Source organism: Cylas formicarius, unplaced genomic scaffold (genome assembly GCF_029955315.1).
Source record: "Cylas formicarius isolate icCylForm1 unplaced genomic scaffold, icCylForm1.1 PGA_scaffold_2__14_contigs__length_35257938, whole genome shotgun sequence".
Classification (NCBI taxonomy): Eukaryota; Metazoa; Arthropoda; class Insecta; order Coleoptera; family Brentidae; genus Cylas; species Cylas formicarius.
The window spans coordinates 28,848,294-28,861,861 of NW_026844319.1; the positions used below are offsets into that span (position 1 = coordinate 28,848,294).

Sequence of the window (13,568 nt, forward strand, 5' to 3'; positions counted from 1 at the left end):
TGTGTTCAAAAAGTAAAATGCTTTTTAAGTTTTATCAAAAAGTTTTTACTTGTTTATCAAAATTTATGTTGCTCCTTTCAAAGTAATCCCCCTCCCAGATGTAATACGTTTTTTCCAATCTTCCTGGTAAGCACTTTCTAGTAAAGTGAGTATGGTGGCTGAGGCATGAATGTGATTTTGTTTCTGGCCAAAAAGTTACGATGAGCGAGCAGGCGCATTATAATTACAATCAAAGAAAACACTAAGCAATTAATTTAATCGAATTTGACGCGCTTTTTTGGCTCTTGGCGATTCTGCGTTCTTCCATTGGGCCATAATCAGTTAAGAGCGTTTTGAGCATATCAGGATCATCATTGACGGCGATGTTATTTCAACCTTTCTTGCGTTCAAAATTAAGCAATGTGCACGTTTCTCTGGGTCTTCCTCTTTTACGTTTTCCTTGCATTTTTCTCTGCCAAACTCTTTTAACCGGTACGGTGCTGCCTAATCTCTGTAAATGGCCCACCAGCCAAGTTGTTTCTTTTCTATGACTTCTTCTATGGATTCCACCTTTAATTCTTCTCTTATATTTCTAAATTTGTGGTTCCGGTTATTCCTTTCACTCTCCTCAAATATCTCATCTCTGCTGCTCCAATGTTGCTCTTGCCACTATATCCATGTGTAAGGATTGGCCTGTCAATTGTTTTGTAAACTTTCATTTTAGTTTATTTGCCTTTACTATTCTAATATTTAATTCTGCGTCCTGTCCTCTGGTTTCTTCGAACATAATTCGCAAGTACTGAAACCTACTAACTTGTTCTATTAGTATTCTCACCTCTAATTTCTCTTTTTCATTTGCCATAATATTGGTTTTATTTATGTTTACCGATAAAATCATTGTACGTCAGCTGGTGAACATTACATGCGCTTGAAATTTTATTTTTTCCTCTCTTCGATCGTGCCACTGTCATGATTGTTTTCCAGTCATTTAAGCAAAAGATTGGGATATACCTTTTGGCTCGTTTTATTGCACTATGCATCGAAGCTGCTTCCATGTGTGAATTTCCTTTTTCTAAAAAGTTATGTGATATAATTCCTATACGTAGAACTATAAATTAAAAAAATATATAAAACAAGAATGTATTTACTGTTATAAATTAAATTCTAGAAAATTTGGACTTGGCCACTTTGTTTACTGAAAATCAAGAACGAATAGTCAAACGACGAAAAAAATTACAACATTATATTCATCGTTTTTAGACATAAAAATAATAAAACTTAATTATTACATACAATAAGCTATATTAAAGTTTTATGGTAAACACTATTTAGTTTTACAATCAGATCTATTATTATTATTGTACCAACTGACAATACCGTTGCATCTAATGATAAAATTTTTGAAATTTTAAGTAACTTTTGAAACCCTTCATTTTTTCTTGTTACACTATTAAATTTATCAAGAATAATTTTCCCAATTCTGCTTGGAACTTTTTTCAACAAATGTTCGCACTCTTCTGCTATTGAAACTGACTCTTAACAATGACATTTGTTCGGTCTCTATTTTTTTAATAAACGTGCTTTAACAAATATGCTTTGGTCATATACGCTGACTAAGGGAAGTAGTATATCTGAAGCCAAAAAGCAGTTAAGCTTTCATTTACGAATCGTACAATCTCTATACTGTTAGTTTTTTTTTCAAACTGTTTTGTACTGATTAAAAAAGGTTTTGGTGAAACATTTTCATCCAAAACACCAACAAATAAATTCGCAACCTAACGACCACAAGCATCTGTTGTCTCCTCTACAACAAGATGCTGATTTTAATATAATTTCTTATGTCTTGAATTACATGTTTGTAAATGGAACTTTCTTAATGTACTTTCACAAGGACATTTTTGTTGCAAAATGTTTCTAAAAACTGTTTAAATTTAGTGTTCTGTGCCTTATTAAGGGGAATGTTTGCACTTAACAGCGCTTCCACTGTATATTTAATCCCATTGAACATATTTGGCACCAACTAACCGAAGTTTTTAACAAAGTTGGGCAAATTTTGTTAAACATATAGAAAAAGCAGAACAATCGTATATTCATATTGCAAATAATATAGAACAAATAATAATAATAATAATGATAGGGATAGTGATACTGATATAATATATGAATAATTTTATGTAAGTAATAAAAATACATACAGAAATAAATAAATATTGTTTAATATCTTTCCTAACAAAACCCCAAATAATTAAATTCTAAGCATTCTTACAGCTTACCCGAGTCTTTCCTTGATTCGTATTATTTAGTCACTTTCTTATATCTATGAACAGACTTTACATTTCATTTTTAATCTTATCCGTTGGGAAAATCCCAGTAATAAACTAATGAATGTGTCGAAAATATGCGATTTTATGTTCGGAAAATAGACAAAATGCAAAATACAACAACTAAAAATATTTACTAAAGCGAAATATGTATTTTCTTATATCGTTAATCTAAATGTTTCATTCTAAAACGGGTATATCCAAAATATTGGGTTGATATTCCTGAAAATAAAAGTTTGCTGAGGTAACTTAAATTGAAATAGAAATTGAATTGTTTTCCTTCATCGGCAGGTATTACTACGACAAAAACATCATGACCAAAGTCCACGGGAAACGGTACGCCTACAAATTCGACTTCCAGGGGTTGGCGGCGGCCACGCAGCCCGCCTCCAGCGACCCCAGCAGCTACAAATATCAAAGCGACTTCTTCATGAGCTCGTATCACCACAGCGCGAAACTCGGGAGTTTCATGGGTCCGCACGCGACCATCCCCAGTTCCGCAGGTACGTTTTGTCTTGGAGAATTGAATTCGCCACCCTACTATACTGAAAATTTTGAATGTTTAGGAACCCAGTATAAACACTGAACTATGAGTAGTTGCAGGTTCTTTTCTTTTGGAAGACGAACGAGTGCAAACGTCAAATAAGATGAAAATTGACCTAAAATATAGGGTAAATCGAGAAGACGCGGAAAACGCTTTTGAAAAACTTTTTTATTTATTCGATTTAGGGATAGGACTATATATATATATATATATATATATATATATATATATATATATATATATATATATATATATATATATATATATATATATGATGACACTATATTCCGGGATATCATCCGTTCGCTCGTTGAACTCCGACTGGAATCCTGCATCCGACTGGAATCCTGCAAATCTTGCATCCGACTGGAATCCTGCAGACGTTTCGCCAAAATCTCACTTGGCATCTTCAATGCTCGCGCTCCGAAAACACTTCGAACACTCAACGAGCGAACGGATGATATCCCGGAATATAGTTTCATCATATATATATATATATATATATATATATATATATATATATATATATATATATATATATATATATATATATATATATATATATATATATATATATATATATATATATATATATATATATATATATATATATATATATATATATATATATATATATATATATATATATATATATATATTTATAACTGTGTTTAGATAAAGAGTGTTTCCTGCATCACATTTTAACAATATGTCTCAAAGTACACTGAAAATATAATTAAATACGCATTTTTCAAAAGTTAACTAACTAAATTTTAAAATATGCATTTTTATAAAGTTAACTAACCAAAATCTGTGTTTACATAAAATTGTCATCTGCACCAAATTTTAAAATATATGTCAAAATACACTGAAGAGATTAATGAAAATGCAACTAACTGTGTTTAGTACCAAATTTTTAAAATGAGTCTCTAAGTTCGCTGAGTATATAAATAATTTAGCATTTTTAAAAACTTAACTACCAAAATCTGCGTTCTTAGCGTCATGTGCACCAAATTTTCAAAATGTACTGCGGAGTACACTGAAGATATAAATAAATACGCATTTTAAAATCGAAAGAGAGTCCTGCCGTCTTTGTTGATCCAGTAATCTCTAGTCGAAGGTCGTCGAGCTTCTACCACACGTTTTACCTCTCGATAATACTAATGTTCTCCTAATAACGATTATTACTTAATACTGGGGGTATTAAACCGTAACCCATGCCAATAAATAACCCCATTAGTCGGGCAGATAAATAAGTCGTGCGGCACAATAGATTCGCGAGTAATTCGAATCAGGGGGCAATAAAAACTCCCGCGGGATGGAAATCTGGACGTCCGAATGTCCATTAGTGTTCGCGACGCAGGGGTAGTTTGTAACAATATCCTTATTTGGGAGGGGCCCCCGGTTAAATGACGGGTAATGATCGGGCCGCCACGGCCCTCGGGGGCGGCCGAAACAATGAGCAATCAGCGCGTTACGTCATTAATGGGACGTGTTAACCGAAGAGGCCCCCGAGATCCGTCATGCCGCCGCCAAGAATGTCATAATTATTTTTTAATGTCGAGTGTCTATTGTGGGGAGAGAGCACCGTGGCCGATATGTAGGGGCTCATTGTTTCTGATCGGGAGCGTATATGGGGGACGATCTCGGTTAGAACTCGTCGACGACGTCTGGAGCTATAAAGCAGTAATCAACTTAATATTAAATTAATAACACTAAATTATTCAGGTTAATATTAAGATTAAATATAACATAATTAATTTCTGGCTTTCTAATTGCAAGATATATAAATTTTCCTTTGCCGAAACTAAGAAGGGAAAAACAAAGCCATATTCATATAGATTCTTCAAAAACTTCTTAGTGAGAGAAATAAAATGCTCATCATTAACTGTTGCTTGGAGTTCCGGCTATTTTCCAAATGGAAAACCACTTCCGAAAAATTCAAAGCCCCCTTCGAGTTATTTTAATACCGGTTTTATCTCAAATATTTGAAATATTTTTTCAAAAATCTGCTGCCCTTGATCAGAGGCTTATAGTAGATGCATAAAGGGAGTTCAGGCGAACTTCCTTTGTTTAGATTATGTTCATCTGAACTCTTTTTATGCATCTACTCAAAAAACACAACTTGAAACTAAATCCTGAGACAATTCAGTTTATGACTTCTTGCGGAGCAAGAATAATGTCTACCGGCGATACTAAAAATTACATTCCGAAGAACGTTGAATTGAAACTGTCATTTTTCCAATTAGGGTTAGTTAGGATAAAAATTTTGAGAAATTATGTAGATAAAAACTTATTAGAAGCTATTTCTAAAAAGTTCAAAATGTAGTAATTTTTAAATGGCTGTAATTAATCTTCTTTTAATGATAATCATACTTTGTTATACTGTTTTGGAAAGCTTAAAAACTCAAATTTAACTTTATAATGTTTTCTTTGTAAAAAATCGCAAACATTATACGTAAATTTAGTTTTAGTGAAAAAAGAATTTTTTCCATTTTAATTAAATTGGAAACTACAATAAAAATAGTTGCCCCTTAGAGTTGAGCTACAGGGCTCATCTTTGGTGAGGATGTTTTTTATATCAAAAAGAAACATTTGAGAGAGTATGAGCTAAGAAAAAAAATTTTTTTTGAAGCACCCTAGTATACATACATATATCATTGACAATTGATAACTACAAGTCAATATGATTTTCAAAAGGTTTTTGGAAAATCTGCTGCCCTTGATCAGAAGCTTGCAGTAGATGCATAAAGGGAGTTCAGACGAACTTCCTTTGTTTAGTTTATGTTCATCTGAACTCTCTTTATGCATCTACTTTTGCTTTTCACGAGCAGATGAATTCGACACAATAAATCAGTGCCTCCAAACAATAAATTTGTGTTTCGGTGAGTTGCAAATCCATAAAATTGTCCAGAAAATAACACTTTCAATAAATTAATTGTGTTTCCGGTATAATAATGGAATGACTTTTTTAGAATTTTTAAGCGGTCCAAGGGCTAAAAATGTACAAAATAACCAGAATTTATAATTATAACAACGAAAGAAAAATGTTTTTGATAATTTTTGAGGCGGGCCTCCTTGTTTTAGGGGGCGCCTTGCCCCCAATCTTCCCTAAAATAGAATAGCAAGAAAGTGACGCAAAAAAGTTCACAGCTTTCGATCCCCCGGATACGGCCTCAGCGATATTATGACACATAGCCGATTTATGGCCACGTCTAATGCCGTCGAGTTCGTCGCGGAAAGACGATTTGGGCGTTATTTATGGGGTGTTCCATTTAATGCACCGTTACGTACTGTCGAATGGCGAGATAACTAATCACGGCAACTTTTTAACCCTCCGCGAAGCGTTTTTTTTTGCCCGAGAGAGAGTTTTAGCGAAGCAATCGTAATAAAAACAACAAATATAAGAAAGATTTTATTTAATTCGCATTCGCAACCGGTTGTAGTGTTGAAGATAAATCGCCCAAACCGGCAACGTTGCATGCAACCGACACCGCAGTATCACAGCTAAGCATTAACTGTCTAACTTTTACGTTTTATGATGTATTCAAAGTCTGTGTTCAACCCGGGTTCGTGCTAGGCTTGCCAACTTTTTTTACATGAGTAAAGTAAATAGTGTTTTCTTTTTTTTATTTTGAACTCTTTTTTCGGACATTTTCGCACATTTTAACAATTTACGGTTATTTAAAATCTTTATAAGCTTCTGCACACCACAAATCAAAATTAAAGCGAAAGCTGTATCAAACTTTAACCGAATTAAAATATTAACAGTTGCCGCACTGTCTGTCGGGCCTTTGAAGCGTCTTCGATGTGTTGAGATTACGAGGGATCTCCAATTGTATGTTTGTTCCGCGTGCAGCAAGACTTAATGTGATCATGCTCTTTAAAACAAAAGCTATCAAGCCGAACGAAAAATTTAATCATTAAATAAGAACAAGGCTTGAAGGGTTTGACAATAAAACAATGCTATCCTTATCAGTAAATTCCACAGAGTGGATACGCACTTCATTAAATTCATATTTTTTTCCAAGTTTAGTATAGGAACACTATTGATTAAAGGACCCTCTGGAATTTAATGTTAAGGATAGAACATTTCTATTGCAACCTTGCAAGCCATGTTCTGTTTTAATGGTTTAATTTTCCGTTCCGCTTAAAAGCTTCTGAATCAAAGGAGTTATTTATTTATTTGTAGTACACACTTTTGGTACGATAATTAGATTAAATAGTAGGAATACAAAGGAAAAAATTAAAATTTTGTTTTCCTTATTTATTTTGTTATAATATTTATGTTTATAAAAAATTCAAGCGTTGCCTAAGTCCGGGTTTTCTACGGAACGTCACCATACCAACAACCTTTTACTATATTTTGTCACTCTTTTAGAGATTAGAACAATAATTTTTGATCCTCCGTTAACAAATATTTATTTGGCTGAACTGTCGAAACAACTCTCGCATTTAAAGAATATTGGTTGGGATTTCTTTACAATTTTCGGCTAAAATTGGCCCCCTCCTCTTATAAATAAGCCAAAGAATAAAATCGAGTGGTTAGTCAACACTTTGACTGTCACTTCCAGAGGTCACTCGCTAATGCAAATATTTGCTTTAAGGGGTGTGAGGTGGGTTGCCGGACTGATATACGGTGTGTTAAAAAAACATATCCGCTACGAAAAACACTCAGATTCACGTTTTTAACAATGTATTAAAACTAATTCGTCATATAAATGCTGTCTAACTGTGTACTTTTTATATATTTTTTAAATAAATGCTTAAAAGATGAAGAGATACCGGTGATAATAAAAACATTTAACAATAGCAGTTTTGGCAACAGCAGTTTAATTTTTTTAATATTTTATTTAATATTTTTGATGTCTAGAATTTTCATTTTTTATAAATTACATTACATGTTTCGATACTCCTAAAAAAATTGCATAAATAAATCGAAACCCATATTTTGTATTTGGTTCCTGCGTAATTGTGCTTCAAAATGAGCATAAATACAAACCGCAACCGATTTGGTATTTTTTGATAAGGACAAAACGCCCGAACCGGCAACGTTGCATATAGCCCCAACCGCAGCATCACAGCTAAGAATGAACTGTCTAATTTTCACGTTTTGTGATGTGTTGTGCTAGAAACTGAGTACTTCAAACTCGGTGAAATAAAACCATTTATTTTAAATAAGGAACCGGTATTTTTTTTTTCAACTTTTAATAACATATGGTTTGGAGTTTTTCGCACAATGTCACAGTTTATGATTATTTTGAAAATGTTCATAAGCTTTTCCACTAAAACAAACACAAAATATGAGACCATTTTACAAATATTTTTAAAAACTTTTGAACGACATTAACTCCGAACATAAATGGGCTCTCAATATTTTTTTCAAAACGATCAGAAGAAAACTAGTTTAGTACATCACTCGCTTCCAATGTTTTAAATGTTTCGATTAATAACTTCTCTATCTACTTCTAATAAACTCGAATAATCTTTGGGCAGTCAATTTCCAAACTAACAAAGTAATCACAATTAGGTCTCCGGTGAAGCAAAATTGCATCTATTACTGTTAGGAGAGATAACCGACGGCTTCCTATGTGTATTGGTATCATGAAACTATCCTGCAGCTCTTGTTCTCTGCAGGCCGAAAGAGAAAAAATTTTCAAAATTACTTTGAGGATCACACGTTAACCTTGGTTAATTTGGAAAACAAAGTGTATACTATTAAATATCTTAATTCTGTAAACCTTGAGGAAACAAAATCAAAAACAAACAAAAATGACCAAAGCAAATGACTCGAAAAGGTTATGTCCACTTCACGTCAGACGTTCACGTTATATTCCGTCATCCTGTCGCGTCGCTTCTTCTTCTCTTTTTCGAGAGATTCGGCTATAATATAATAATAATATAATGTCGGCAAGTTCATAAAATATTCAACTTTTTGTATTTCGTATCCTGTTTTTTTAAAGGAACAGTAAAGCGTATTAAAAAGCAAAGTATAATTCTGTTTTTAACAGTTTGGTTGGTATCCCTAGTCTGTGCCTATATTTGGTCGATAATAAGCTCTCATGTGTTGACGGCAGAGTTTTGTTTATAGATATAGATTCTTCATCTGGATGGGGTGCAGAATCATAAATTCTATTAAATTAGATAGTACCTATACGGCATATTTTTCGTTTCAGCGTCGATCTTCCCGTCGCCGGGATCGTACTGGAACAGTCCGGGGGCGAACCTGTACAGCAACATTGCGGCAACAACGCACTCGATCGGGCACCACGCCGCCCCCCACTTGGGGGCGCCACCGCTCGGCTCGTATCCCCACTACGCATGACCGGCATCGAACGCCTCGACCACCGACTGGAGCAGAAAACTATCCATGTGACTTTTCACGTAATCAAGCGGTGTGATCGGGGCGTCCTCCAAACATTCTAGTCATCACCAAAGACTCATTTAATACTTGTGTATAGTTAGAGACGAGTGTGCAATGGGGTTTCCGAATGTACATACATACAGAGGGAGGGAAATGTATAAAACACACACCCCGCCACGCGGGGACTCTGTGATAAACGTTTTAGGTATTTTTCCGACGTGAGTCGCGTGCTGGGCACGACAGATGGCATCCCGACCAGCGGGAACGCTGATCTGTGGTGCGACCGGCCTGCTGCAACGCGTTCCTTTCGATATTAAGAGGTGTTAACGGAACAACATGGCACGGCGAGCAGCACGTAAGAATTCCATGGCGGCCACAGAGAAAACTAATTAAAAAGAGAGCCGAGGCAATCGGGATCGCCGGGGATAACCTCACTCGCGCAGAATACTTCGTCTTTTACGATTCACGCCAAGTTGGGCCATATTACCTGGATCATTCGCCCACTCGCGGAGAACAGACGATCAAAACCAGCATTCAATCAGAGAATACGGAAAATATTTCGAACTACGGTACAAAATAATTGCCTGCCCAACTAACAAAACTGGATTCGTGTATTGGCATTTTAATATACATTTTAATTACATGTTGCAGTACTTAGATTCTAATTTAATATAACAATATAATATATACTCAACACACAAAATAAAGCTAAAGGGCGATACGATTCGAATGATGGGAAATGAAATCTCGAATGAATAAAGGATGACAGACTTTGGTAACTTGGGAAGCCGCACACACGGCGCAACGTCGCTTTTTCTTAGCCGAATTTTTGTTTCCCTTGGCTTTTTAAATTCATTTTTTCAAATGCCGTTACGCTTCCGTACGATGTTGTTCCGCCATTTTAATGACTTGTAAATAGCGACTGTAAAATATAGATGGCAGTATTCGTCGTGAGATTAGCAACCTAGACAGTGTCGTTCCGTGTTCGGTAAAGGTACCGCAAGTCGTAGCTAGATCTAGTCCACACAGCTATACTATAAAAAAAGCGCGACATATACCTAGATCCGCGTACGCGGCCAGAAAACGACCGCGTATTTTTAAGATATACATAAAAATATATATAAATGTTGGTATTTATTATACAAAATATAGCCCGAAAGTGAAATTAGGACCGTTTTTGTCATACCCCCCACACCAAATACCAACCAAACCGATGAGACAATGCACAGTGGTCCCGTCTTATAGGACATGCGGTCATGAAATTTTCGCGCTAATGGGATATTTTGAAAATGGGATTTTTGTGGATATTTCAACTTTTCCAAGACAAATACATATTTTTAAACTTTAATATAAATAAAAAACTATTTACTTTCAAAAAGTAAAATTTTATTAACAGCAGGAAAAAAATCATATTATTTTAATAAAACACGATTGTTGGCCACAAATTTTTAATTTTGTCTTCAAAATACGCAAAGAAGGTTCATTAATTTCCTTGGCCAACTGAAATCGCACAATTCTGCAAAATGGAGTGGTGGGGGGGAGCGGATTCTTCCACACAATGCCATTATCCGAAGTTGCTTATTGACAAAGTAGTTGGAGAGGAACATAGGATGTCACAAATAGGTTTCCATCAGAAAACTTCTGCTTGTATTCACTATACCCTAAACTACCATCAAACCCCCATTTTCCTATTAACATTAAGTCTCGTTCGAGTGCATGAGTTGACAAAACGTCTTTTTGTGATTCAAGAATCCGGTTAGCCGTGTGAGCCAGAAGTGACTGCAGTTCAACTTCTTCGGATGTGTCCGACACTTTTTCATCCGAAGGATAGCACGCTTCTTTGCCTCCAGAACTTTGTGATGGGAAGGAAAAACATTTGGGGCCATTTTTGAATTAACAAAATCTTTAATTAATGTATAGTGATGTCTGGTCAACTTAACTTCAACATAAAGCGAAAGTATTTCGACTGCATTGATCTGCGAACTGGTGGTTTTGGACTGATCTTTTAAATGTTTAATTGCAGAACTATCTAATTTAGATAATACCGTCAATCTCGGCCGTTTAGATCCTGCACTACATTCTTCAAACTGTTTCAAAAATATTTTTGGCTTGCTTGTTGACGGCTCTTGATCGTCGGAGACCTGCTGGATTTCTGCCACTTCATCCAGCAGAATAGGTTGGGCAAGCTGAAGTTCACAAATTTCTGTCACGTTCCTGGTGCTTAGCTACTAGTTTTGATATAGAACTAGAAGTTTGCCTCCAATACTCATTGAACTCTATTGGGCAAAGTCAAATCGGCTAAGATTTCACCGGTTTTTTCCGAATTTTTGTCTGCATTCTTGGCTAACCAAGTATTAAAAAGGTACACCCTCGTGAAGGTGCATTTGACTATTTGATCTACAACAAAAGAAAAAAAATAATCCTTCGTTTTTTTTGTGTACATTCTCTGCTATGTATTTTTTTATTGTAAAATTGATAAAAAGAAAAGATTGGTAAAGAACTTTAATAAATCGGGGCCCAAAAATGCAAAAAACAGCATATCTACCAGGTGACTAAAGTTTGTTTTGTCTCTCGGTGAATTATAGCCCGAGCGTAGGGATACACTGTGAGATTGTAGTCCGTAGATATATAATGCACTATAACAAAAACAATGATATAAATAATTTTTTTAACAAAACGTTACGTTGATATTGCTATTGGAAAATACGTGCATTTAAAGCTAACCATAAAGGGATAAGAATATAACTTTTTTTGACACATCCGGCGACATTTGGCGACATCGCATCTTACTAGGTTTTAAAGTAGAGGTTCCCAGCATTTTATCAAGCTACATAACTTGCGAGAGGTAAAGCATTTGAAAGTTACGTTGACGTTTTTAAAAAAACTAAAAAAGTGGCAATGATGGGCCAATAAAAAAAAATAAATATATATTGATTACATTAATAAGTCTAAATATTAAAAATATATACCTTAAACAGCAATGTCCATTACGGCACCACTTGTTTTCACAGTTTTTAGTGCGAAACTATATAAATCCAGGTAGAAACAAACACGAAAAAGTTCACTGACCTCCGTAATACGAAGGGTGCGTTTGACGAAGTTCTCACTTTGGCGAACGAAATCTTAGTGAGGGGCTAGTTAATACCGGATTTTCTTTTATAATAATCATAAATGAAATTTTGACCTTTTTGGATATATGAATGCAGGCAGACCACAGTGCAATAGTGTAAATTCACGATCTCGTTGCGAAGACGACCGATAGATGGGGCTGCCTCGTCGCCCGTAACTAATAGCCCTTAATAGTGACAACGAGTTGGGTTGGGGGGCATGAATAATGGACGACGGGGCGTGAAGGGCGCTTTAAATTCCATTTCGCGTCATTAACCACTCTTTTTTTTTTCGCTTCAATCCGGTTTCAAACGGCTAACGTTTTCGTTCGTTCGTTTCGGGGCGACTAACCTGTTTTAAAGTTACGAAATTATTAAAAATATGTTTTTTTTATCTTTGTTCTGTGTAGTTCAGCGTGAACTTATCTACGTGAAACTGCGGCACGTGATCTCCGCAAGCTGTTTCGAACTAAAAACACCCCGAATAAAAAAACTGGCGATGCCTCTTTGTTAAATCCTATAAAAGTCGAATTTACAGGCTAAAATAAGTGTTTCAATTGTTAATTTGTGTTTTACGTCAAACCCCACGGTCAAAAAGAAGAAGAAAAGGGCGCATTAAAAAGCGAAGCTCGTGACTCGTTTCGCAGTCGGCTGTGAAATCGTGCGTGAAACATATGCCTGTCAAGCGGCACGCGCCACATAATGACGTAATAATGTATTGATACATGGAACGCCACCCTAAAATGTTACGAATTTTCGTCGGTCGAGATTGCGGAGGGGGACTCCGATATCGTATTCATTTTGTTCCGTCCGAGGAAACCCACCCCGATAAATCTCCGAGCAAACCGAGCGAGCAGTCCGATCACGTAGTCGTTAATTTCGGAAGCTTCCCGCGAACTAAATTTCTATTGCGACGCCGGCTCGGTCGAAAACGGGAGCGGCGTTATTGGAAAATTATTTAATTGGGACTTTCGCCGAAAAAAAAAAGTCGACCCTGCCAGGATTCGAACCTGGAATCTTCTGATCCGTAGTCAGACGCGTTATCCGTTGCGCCACAGGGCCCGTTGAGTTGAAATTGTTCAACCTGTATACAGTGGGCCAAAAAAGTCTCTGTACACAGCGTTTTTTTAGTTTTCTTTTAGTTTCTTCTTTCGCTTACATTTAATGAGAAATAGATTTCAAGTAAATATCAGCAATCATTTAAGGCACTTTATTTGAACGACAAAAGATAAGGTAGTTTTAGAAAATGAGTT

The 13,568-nt window shown here is 35.5% G+C and overlaps 1 protein-coding gene and 1 non-coding gene across 4 annotated transcripts in view; one reads left to right on the forward strand and one right to left on the reverse strand.

Moving 5' to 3' along the window:
- LOC132698240 (DNA-binding protein D-ETS-3) overlaps positions 1 to 10,359 on the forward strand; it is a 100,013-nt gene extending 89,654 nt beyond the window's left edge. For all 3 annotated transcript variants that reach the window (XM_060664201.1, XM_060664200.1, XM_060664202.1), the window contains 2 exons: positions 2,592 to 2,803; positions 9,021 to 10,359. In XM_060664201.1, coding sequence (XP_060520184.1) covers positions 2,592 to 2,803; positions 9,021 to 9,169 — 361 coding nt within the window. In that variant the 3' untranslated portion in view covers positions 9,170 to 10,359. The remainder of the gene's footprint in view (positions 1 to 2,591; positions 2,804 to 9,020) is intronic.
- Positions 10,360 to 13,304: 2,945 nt separating this feature from the next.
- Trnar-acg (transfer RNA arginine (anticodon ACG)) lies at positions 13,305 to 13,377 on the reverse strand. The gene has a single exon. It is a non-coding gene; the product is annotated as a tRNA-Arg (tRNA).
- Positions 13,378 to 13,568: the final 191 nt, after the last annotated feature.